This window comes from Gadus chalcogrammus, chromosome 1, assembly GCF_026213295.1.
Source record: "Gadus chalcogrammus isolate NIFS_2021 chromosome 1, NIFS_Gcha_1.0, whole genome shotgun sequence".
Taxonomy (NCBI): Eukaryota; Metazoa; Chordata; class Actinopteri; order Gadiformes; family Gadidae; genus Gadus; species Gadus chalcogrammus.
The window spans coordinates 10,858,094-10,868,511 of NC_079412.1; the positions used below are offsets into that span (position 1 = coordinate 10,858,094).

Genomic DNA, 10,418 nt, shown 5'->3' on the forward strand with positions numbered 1-10,418 from the left:
AGGGCTGTGGGTTTCCTGCTGATTTAGGATATCCAACAAACACCGATCTGAATCGGAGGAACTACAAATATCCCCCAAAAACAGCATCGCGGTTATTGCTGGTGACAAATGCAATGACATATTAGCAGTCCTTCATGTGGTCGCTCTTACATCGGTGGTGGTCTCGTCCCCGCCCCCCCCACCATTAGACGGTGGTGACGGACAGCAGGGGGTTGTACACCTTCTTCCCGTCGGGGGACCTCGTCCCGTGGGCCAGCAGCTCCTGGATGGTGATCCAGTTGTCCAGGATCCTGCGGCTCCTCTTCTTCATGCTCCTGCGGTGGCACAGCTCCAGGATGGAGGCGGGCTCCTGCTGCGTCGCCCCCCCTCCTCCCCCTCCTCCCCCTCCTCCTCCTCCTCCTCCGCCCTGCTGGTCCCCGCCGCCCTGCTGCGGGCCCCCGGCCCCCTGCTCCCTCTCCCGCTCCCTCAGGCAGTCCATGCGGCTCTGCATCATGAACTCCCGGCGGCGCCGCTGCTCGCGCGCCCGCAGCAGGTGCTGCTTGCGCTCCTCCTTGCTCCAGTAGCGGCCCATCTTCATCTCGCTGACGGCGTCGTCGTCCGTGGTCATGCCGCTGCGCTCCTCGCGGATCTTCATGGCGCGGGCCTTCAGCAGCCGGTCCCTCACGGGCCTCTTGGCCACGTAGCGCGAGCCGTCGCTGCGGATCTTCACCTTCCACTCCATGCGGGGCGAGGCGGGCAGCAGGGGGCCCGGGAGGTGCCGGGGCGGTTCCGGCGGGCCCTGGGGCGCGTCTTTGCACGTGCTGCCCAGGCTCATGGGGCTGGCGTCGCCCTCCGTGCCGGGGTTCCCGTGGCCCCCCGGCCCCTCGGGGGTGGAGGGGGACCACAGGTGCATGCAGCTCTGGTAACGCTGGGGCAGCTTGGTGCCGCTCTGGCGCCGGGACAGGTAGGGGCTGTTCTCGGCGCTGCGGCCGCCGGCCCGGCCCTCCGTCGCGCCGGCCGTTTTGGGGCTCCTCCTCGCGCCTTCGTCCGAGCCCCTCCTCACGCCTCCGTCCCTGGACAGGGACCTAAATTTAGCGGCCGGGCTGGAGGCCTTGGCCTCCGCCGCCCTCCGGTGGGAGCTGGGGGAGTAGGTCTGGTTGAGGTTCACCGGTCCCTTGTCGGGCCGCTCCCCCTTGCTGCCCCGCTCCCTGTGGCGAGAGGAGGAGGAGGAGGAGAGGCGCGGGGGGGCGGGCTCCGGGCCGTCCAGGCTCTGCGTGGAGGGGGACGGGGGCTGCTCGTTGACCAGGGGCGTGCTCCGGCAGCTCTCCCCCCCGGTGTTGTAGGCGCTGGTGCTGTCCTTGTCCGAGCGCTCCCTCTCCGGCAGCTCGTTGATGTCCGACAGCGCGTGGTGGCAGGACTCCTCGCCCACCAGGGAGCCCAGGCGGCCGGCCCCCAGCGGGCCCCCGGCGGGCCCCGCGTCCTCCTTCTCCTCCTCCAGGGGCCAGGCCTTCAGACAGCGCTCCCTCAGCTGCTGCATCTTCTGCGCCCGCAGGATGTTGCGGCACTTGAACTCCAGGTGGCGCAGCTCCTCCTCCAGCAGGGCCATCTCGTGCTGCATCAGGCTCTCGTTCATGTTGACGTCCAGCGGGCCGCCGCCGCCCTCCTCGCCGGGCTGCAGCAGCATCAGCGCCTTGCTGTTCCTCTCGTAGTAGCACTTGATCTCCAGCAGCTCGCGGTACCGCTCGCACTCCTCTTCCGTCAGCCCCGGCATCATCATCATCACGCCGACGGGGTCCTCGGCGCCGTAGCCCCTCTCCCCGCCGCGCGGCCCGGCCTTCTCCGGGGCGTCCAGGCCCAGCAGGGAGTCGGTGCTGAACTGCAGGTCCTGGGAGCACAGCAGCGGCAGCGGCGGCGGCGGCGGCGGCGTGTCCCCGCAGCCCGAGATGAACTTGCGCATGCTGCCGGGCGTGTTGGTGGCGTTGGTGTTGGAGGCGCTGGTGTGGTCGTCCCCCAGGAGGTCGTGCTCCGACGACTCCTCGTAGCGCGTGCTCTCGTCGGTGCGGCCCACGCCGCTGTCCAGCTCCTGGCTGTTGCTGAGCACCGTGTGCAGCAGCAGGCCCGGGGAGTCGCGGCTGAGGGAGCGGCCCCGCCCCCCGCCCGCCACCCCCACGCCGCCGGGGCCCCCGGAGAGGGCAGGGTTGCCGGCGGTCCGCAGGCTCTGGGGACTGGGCAGGTGGAGGGCGTTGTCCAGCGGCTCGAGGTCCAGCTCGTCCTGGTCCAGTTGGTTATCATTCTGGGGATAAAGACAGACAGTGTGTTAGGGTGGTGCATTTGGATATTCGTTATGTTGGACACAAGTTAGACTACATGTTTTTACTTTGAGTGTTGATGAGGAGCATAGTCACAGATACTGCTCTGATGTTCATCATCTGTGCATGAGCAGCATCACGCATTACCGATCATCATCACTAGGTGGAGCTAAGTTAACATAACATTTGAACGCCGGACATTTTGCTTTCTAGGCGTTTTTTTTTAACATCGTGCTGGAAAGGAGATGAAAGCATCCCAAGGGCAAATCGATACCATAAAAAAACAAGGTTTTGCATACCTGTTATGGAGATACTCCAAGCCCTGTTATACTTGTGGAGTAGGTAATAGTATTACTGAGCAGTCAAGTAAAGTGGAAATCGTAGTCAATATTGGAATTCGACCAACAATATATTCATCTTATTAACAATGTATGTGCTATTTTGATTGACATTCCCAGCAAAGCTGGGAAGTAAGGCATAGACTGAGGCTTAATCTGATCAACAGCCTTCGAACTGGACTATATTGCCCGATCAATTATATTTGAATGTGAATTATTTTCTGGCTCTTAGTCCAGAATATTGATTATCTCCGTCTTCATTCTTATTCCTACTGCATCTTCCTCGCTTATCCTCTCCCTAGACGAGGGTTCAAGCCTTTAATCTGTGCTCGCATAATTCCCGCCCGTGATTCTCTTCCCAGGCTAGGTTATCGCCTCTGAGTTATAGAAATATCCTGATCTCGTATCTCTCTCACAGTCTCGACACAGCTCTCTCCGAACACACAAAGGTGTTCTTAAACAGGGAAATTGATTATGTCTGTGTGTGTTTGTGAGTGTGTCTGTGTGGGTGTTTCTGCATGTGTGTGTTTGTGTGTGTGTGTGTGTGTTAAACTCATTGTGATGGCTGGCCCTCGCATCAGTGCTGTCCTGTGTGCTGCCAGGCGGCTGACATTTTGTTTGCATTCTAAATGTGCTTCTGTGCACGTTAGGATCTAATACCCAGGTCTAAAGTAGAGAGCAACAGTGGCCCATCTGTTAGAGTGCGCTCGTGGAAAGCGTGTGTGTGTGTGTGTGTGTGTGTGTGTGTGTGTGTGTGTGTGTGTGTGTGTGTGTGTGTGTGTGTGTGTGTGTGTGAGAGAGCCATTTGGCAGGGTGTGTGTATTGGGTGGAGGGGGGACTGGGGGTCCTATATGCAGTACTGTGTCCCTATGTCTGATAGCAGTAACCTTGAGGGGAACAAAGCATATCCACTTTACTGCTGGGAATGTAAACACCATCTTTTCTTCCTTCTCCTCCTCTCCTCTCTTCCTTCTCCCCATCTCCTCTCTTCCTTCTTCACTTCTCCTCTCTTCCTATCCTCCTCCCTTCCTTCTCAGCTCCTCTCTCTCTGTCTCTCTCTCTCTCTCTCTCTCTCTCTCTCTCTCTCTCTCTCTCTCTCTCTCTCTCTATCTCGCTCTCTCATCGTGTTTTTATCTATCTCTCTCCTGGCGCTGCTTATCCGTGTTCTCATCACGTCGTCTCACCTTCCTGCTCTCCACGCACGAGCAAACTGATGGCTGGGAACGAAGAATAAGAAGCAGCGAGTGATGCTTACGCCTTCTGATCTCCTCTCTGCTCTGAATGCAACCCCATGCCTCCCATCCAGCTAATCAGATCCACTGTTATCGTATGATAATGCGCCTTGGGCTACGTCTTGGGAATTTCTTCTTCTCACCTCACATTGCTTTGTAAGATCAGCGTTGCGTGCATAAGATGCAAGGCGTAAAAGGGGGCAAAAGCAATCTAACGACATGAACTGTATTCCATTGAGGACTCGTCTCGCTTGCATCACATTGTCACCTCGATCTCGGGCCGGGCCAGGAGCAGGGAGATGTTGGTGCTGTCCTCTCTGGTGAGGATGGCCACGGCCTCCTCTCGGCTCTGGATGTCCACACCGTTGATCTGACACACAGTGGTGAGAGGGGAGAGGTGAGCTGAGGGCGGACTGGCCGAACCCCCTGAGACTGTGGCAGGCCGCCATTAGCTCTCAGTTCAGTTGGGATTTCAAACCTTTCAAACCTTTCGGAGAACATCTGCTGACAATGGGCAATCTGTTACAAATACCCTCAAGAAGGAGGATTTAGACGAGACCACCCGTTCCCAGCCAATATGTCGGGGGTTCGTAGCCGTTTTAATGGGATGGGAAAGTAATTTGACACTTTGACACATCTGTGTGAAACACAAACCAAATCAAACGAAACAACGGATGAAGACAGTTCGGTTGAGTGACTTGTGACGCTTCTGTTGAGAAAGCGTCACAGCATGGCACCTGAAACACGAGAAAACGACGTACACACCAAAAATGAAATCGAGACATCCACATATACCTGTAGTATTCGATCGCCCTCACGGATGCGTCCGTCTATTGCTGCAATACTATTGGGGTTAACCTGAATAAAAACGTCAGAATAATTATAGGATAGAATAGGATAAGATGGGAGGACACCATCTTATACAGTCTATGGATGACACATGCCAGGTGACAGGAGGGACGTCTCTGAGGACGTATGTGTGTCCATCGCACCTCTCCCACGTAGATCCCCAGGTCCTCCTCCTCATCCGTCCGGTAACACACCGTCAGCCCCAGCTTGTCCTGCTGCCGGGACTTGTACAGCTCCACCTCCTACACACACACAAACCCATACACACGCGCACACACACACACCACACGCACATACACATGCGCACATACACACGCACGCACGCACATGCACATACACATGCACACACACACACGCACGCACGCACACACGCACGCACACATACACAGAGACATATAAATCCACACGCACATATACAGAGACACACACACACGCGCGGTTCCAGAGGATGAGTGCGTGACGTTAGCGTTCAGCTAATAGTGTTTTTCTACTCCACAAGGTTAGCCTGGAGGGTGAGTGATGGCTCCTTCCCGCACGGCTCACCTCATACTCCAGCTCGTCCTGTCGGTCCACCTCGTGCTGGCTGATGTCAAAGTAGTCGTTGGGGTCGTAGTACTCAGGCTCTATGAAGCTGAGGGGGGGAGGGGGAGGAGGAGGAGGACATTCAGTTAGGTACTGCAAAGCCTTCCAGCAAGCTATTCTATTACCATAATACGACTGAATATATTCATAGATAACAGAGTCATATATTATATAATTACATTTTATTCATAGCAATTTGTGCATAAGTGCCCCCCCCCCCCCCCCTCCCTCTCTCTCTTACAGCTCGTTGAGCAGATAGGGCTCCAGAGCGGGGGGGAGGGGGGGCGAGGGGGGGGGGTGGGGGGGGGCCGGCCCGCTGCAGGGGTGCAGGCTGCTCTTGCCCAGGGTCAACATATGCTGGAAGCTGATGTCCGTCTGGGTGCAGCTGTCCACGCAGTCGGCCATGCCCATGGTCAGGGCCGCCGGGCCCCCGAACGGGGCCCCGCAGCCCGCCAGCAGGGCCCCGCCCTCGGCCCTCCGGCGGGCGCCGCCCCGCCGCAGGATGTTGGACAGCACGGGGTCCCGGAGGTCCAGGGTGGGGTCCCGCGAGAGACGGGAGAGCTCCTTCCCGTTCATCTGGAGGGAAGAAGAACAAACGCACGCGCGCACACACATGCATATGCAAATGTACACACATGCACGCGCGCACACAATCACGCATGGGAGAGGCGGCTCAGCAGGGGGGAGAAAGAGGAGAGAGCCGGGCGGAGAGAGAGACGAGGAGGTTTGGGGGAAGGGAGGGAGAAGGGGGAGGGGGGGGGGGATGAATGAGGGGAGAAAGACAAATCAGCAGAGTATCAAGACAGATGTTGTCGCTGAGCAAGCATTTTTCTCCAAATCTACAACAAGCCTAGATCCAGAAATATCCACAAGATACACACAATGATATACTGGGAACAGGGAGGAGGAAGGGGCTACGGTCAGTCTACGGTCTTCTGACACAAAGCCCAGGAAGAGAGGATAACTAACACATATAACTAACTAACACACTAACCCGTCAGCAGGTTAGTTCACATTAACAAGCTGACCTGTTAGGACAGAGTGCACAGGGGAGGGGAACTGCTACTACTACTACTACTAGTACTACTACCACTATTACTACATCAAACAAAACCGATGAGGGAAACATAGCCAAAAAATAGAAAATGACTCAGAAATATCCTTAACCTAACAGTGTGATAGGATATTCTCATCTGTCACAAAACCCTTACAAATAAGGTCTATTCATGTGTCTTAACAAACAAATTAGTTTTGCCTTGGTAGAATCTGAATGGCAATCAATAATATATGAAAAGTACAGTATTCTTTCCCCCCCTGATCGAATGATGAATACATCCATAATAGACCTTATTCTGAAGTGTTATTGTTTTTGACAGGCACATTCAAAATAAAGGACAGCTCTTTTAAAAGGACAGCTTGACGAGCTCAATAATGTGGACAGTGAACAGAGGAAAGCATTGTACTAAAACCTTCAAGCGCCCCTCAGCGTCAAAAGAGCACAGCATGTTGTTTATCTGACCCTTCTGTGGAAAGAGAGAGAATAATGGGAGACAATTGGAGGCATTAGAGGCACAGCCATTGGAAGAATGGAGAATGTTAAAAATTGGAAGTGAGCGAATATAAATTAATTCCAAAATGTAAACTCAAAAAATGACAGGTGGTTTTGTAATTCATATGAGGGGCAAATTTGAATATTTCTTAATTAAATTCATAAAATACCCAATGTGAACCCAGAATTTACTCTGGTGTATTTGCATTCTATAATTGGGACAGTATGTATGGTATGTTTTATCTTCAGTGAGATGGAAAAAAGGAATAGTTATTTTTATTATATTGTTATTTATGTATATAATACATGTTTCTTGAGGAACCATTCTGCATTAAAACATCATTATGTAAAGTTAAGATATTTTATGTAAATTTAATATGAAACAAAATTACTTAAATATACTGGATGCATATCAATTATAGGACTTTTTCTTTTTGCATTGATATATTTCATGAAGCTTAATCTTTTCCTTCAACACAGTCTCTCTTAATTTTCCCCTTGCTTAAAAAAACAATGAAACATCGATCATACTCTCTCTTGGTGTTCCACTCTCATGCCTTTCAGTTACTTAGGACAGAGAGGAAGATTAGCCGTCTGAAGAGGATTACAGCTCTGGGTTCAGTGAGAGCTAATTGGTTCAGGGAACGTGATTGAATTGGGAAAGAGTTGGTTTTTAGAACACAGGTAATGATATTCCACCTGGTCCACTTCAAGCATAACCCCCACTCCCATCGCTCCCAGATTCAAACACATTGGATTAGATTTGCCACCACCATGTACGTATGTGCATGTTCTTCCACAGAGTGTTGAAATATTCATTCAGTGGTGGGGGCAGAACAAAAATCTGCATGGAAATTTATTTTATTTGCATTTTGTTACTTGGCAACCACTTAGAATTCGGTGTGTGTGTGTTTTGGCGCTAGTGTAGTGTTGTACACGCCGTGTGTGCTTGCAGACAAATGACTCTTATCGAGCCAGACGGCTGTTGTGTGAGTGTGTATTCAGGTTGAACACCCTAACCTTGGCTTGCTGCACGCGCTCAGCATCACCCTACGATGTCTTAGTCCCTCTACGACTCCGACCCTCCCTCTCTCCTCCGCCCTCTCCACCTCTGTCTCCGACCTCGCTCTGTCGTTCTCTCTTTTTTTTCATTTTCTGTCTTGTCGCTCTTCCAGTAATTGCATGTCAAATCAATGCTGCCCTGTGCAGCCAGCCAGTAACTCTTTCTTGCCATATTTCTGCTGCTGGTTCCCCTCTTCTCCTGCCTTCACGTCTATCCCTCTGCTCTCTCCCCCCTGCCCGTGTTTCCAGGCTGGGAATATTTTCCAATTTCCTCCTTTTCTTCTCTCTCCGTTTACTGGCCCATTTGTTTCACGACCCAATGTCTGGTCCTTCTCTCCCAGTTCTGTATCCATACAGCATCTCTCTCTCTCTCTCTCTCTCTCTCTCTCTCTCTCTCTCTCTCTCTCGCTCTCTCTCTCTCTCTCTCTCTCTCTCTCTCTCTCTCTCTCATCTCTCGCTCTCTCTCTCTCTCTCTCTCTCTCTCTCTCTCTCTCTCTCTCTCTCTCTCTCTCTCTCTCTCTCCTTCTCTCTCTCTCCCTCTCTCTCTCTCTCTCTCTCCCTCTCTCTCCTTCCCTCTCTCTCCCTCTTGCTGTGCTGCCTCAGCACTTCTGCTCACGCCAACCTCCCTTCCCTGGAGAAGACAGAATAACCACAGCGTGCTCTATTTCAGCCCTCTCCTTCCCCACGGTCCTGCATTTGTCCTTCCACACACTCTAATGACCCTTCATAAATCTTGCTTTCCCTCTTAATGACTTCCTTCACTTGAGAAACAACTAAGACTCTATCGGGGGCTCTCTACATGTCCTCTAGCTGAAACATGATCGTGCCTGCTGTGCCCCACCTCTACCGTACACATGCAGAGCTGTGTTCCTCTGTCATCACGTCTCACACAGCGGTCTTCTTTTGTGAAGGTTGTTCCTCTCTCTGCACTCTGTGTGTGAGTGAGGGGGGAGAGGCACGCGTCGTCTCCCCCCCCCTCCCCCTCCGCCCCCTGGGTGAAGCTCTCCATGCTCCGGCCTATTCACGGTTTACACACTCAGTCCCTTTCACAGAAATGAAAGCAGGATTGGAGATGGGAGGGGGGGGGCTGGCTATTAGGGCTGAGCTCAGTGGCTCTGACTGACAGCCCTGAATACAGAGGAGCGCTCCGGCAGGAGAAAAGGGAGTGGAGTCTCATTCATTATCAATGAGAGGTGAGGAGATTTCCTTAAAAGGATTTATACATTCAGGGATGGTTGCAGCGCATTAAAAAGTCAATCAGTCCTGTATGGTATAAGGGGATCCATTAAGGTCCCTGTATGCTGGTACCTGCGAGTGCAGAGCTCCGCACGTTCCCGACGTCGTGCTACAAGCTACCGTATGCATGCTGCGGATGCCACAGTTTATGCTTAACAATAGACAGATCCGATAATACTTTGCCATGCATTTGACTGCTGTTCATATTAGCCACCTTCACTCTCCAAATAGGATAGTGAAATAGAACGCGTGCTGCGGCTGACAGTAAACCCATCACAGATTGTGGAGTTGCACACAGCAGGGGATCCCTGTGTCAGTAGTGAGGGCGGTGGTGGAAGGGGGGGGGGGGGGTGAGAGAGAGAGAGAGAGATGAAAGGGAACCCAAAAGAGTTCAAAGTGGTTTGAAGGAAAGAGAAAAAAGGGTGTGTGAGGGGAGAGACACGGGAGCAGAGCACGTGGAGAGAGAGGGAGAGGGAGAGGGAGAGGGAGAGAGAGAGAGAGAGAGAGAGAGAGAGAGAGAGAGAGAGAGAGGAGAGAGAGAGAGAGAGAGAGAGAGAGAGAGAGAGAGAGAGAGACACAGAGAGAGAGGTGAAGGATGAAAAGGAGTAGTGCAAGGGTAATGAAGCAGCAGACACAAACAAAAGAAGCTTGGGGGAAACGCAGGGAGCCATGTAAATGCTAGGTGTGATTGCAGCTCAAAGTGCAACGCTTGTCATAAACAAACACACACAAACACACACACAAACACATAAACATGCACACACACACACACACACACACACACACACACACAGACACATATTCCCAGCGGAAGCCCTGGGGAAATTAACAAGTGGCTGCAGCATAATTAGTTTACAATGATGTGGATTTCTTCAACGAAGCGAAACAATCACATGCACACAAGACAAAACAAGAGACGACAGACGAGCACGCGGGCCACACTCGGCATTATTTGAAGAAAATATTAATAACCATAATAATGCCGAAGCTAATCTACTGCGGGCCGTGGCAAACGCGCGGTTAATCGTTTACCAGCCGACATCACAGAGCCCCTCTCCGCGTCCCAGCCCACCTCCGGGGTTACAGGGCTTCCACTGAGGACCCCCGTACAGGCTCCTCTTGACCGAGACATGCCCCCCACATATTGAATTCCACTTGTTCGGTAATTGATTTTTCTCATCTCCCGCGCTTGCAGGGGCTGCAGCAGTCACCTCCTCGGGAAATCAATTATTCCGAAGCCACCGCCGGCCCTGTGCGGTGGCGCTCAGCCAGAGCTGTTTGA

The 10,418-nt window shown here is 52.9% G+C and overlaps 1 protein-coding gene across 1 annotated transcript in view; it reads right to left on the reverse strand.

Moving 5' to 3' along the window:
* Nucleotides 1-184: 184 nt before the first annotated feature.
* Nucleotides 185-10,418, reverse strand: part of LOC130390892 (PDZ domain-containing protein 4) — a 15,563-nt gene continuing 5,329 nt past the window's right edge. Inside the window, exons 2-8 of the mRNA XM_056601072.1 lie at nt 6,759-6,812; nt 5,531-5,865; nt 5,251-5,338; nt 4,851-4,949; nt 4,654-4,716; nt 4,127-4,228; nt 185-2,272 (exon numbers count right to left, since the gene is read on the reverse strand). Of these exons, the coding sequence (XP_056457047.1) occupies nt 185-2,272; nt 4,127-4,228; nt 4,654-4,716; nt 4,851-4,949; nt 5,251-5,338; nt 5,531-5,865; nt 6,759-6,812 (2,829 nt within the window). The remainder of the gene's footprint in view (nt 2,273-4,126; nt 4,229-4,653; nt 4,717-4,850; nt 4,950-5,250; nt 5,339-5,530; nt 5,866-6,758; nt 6,813-10,418) is intronic.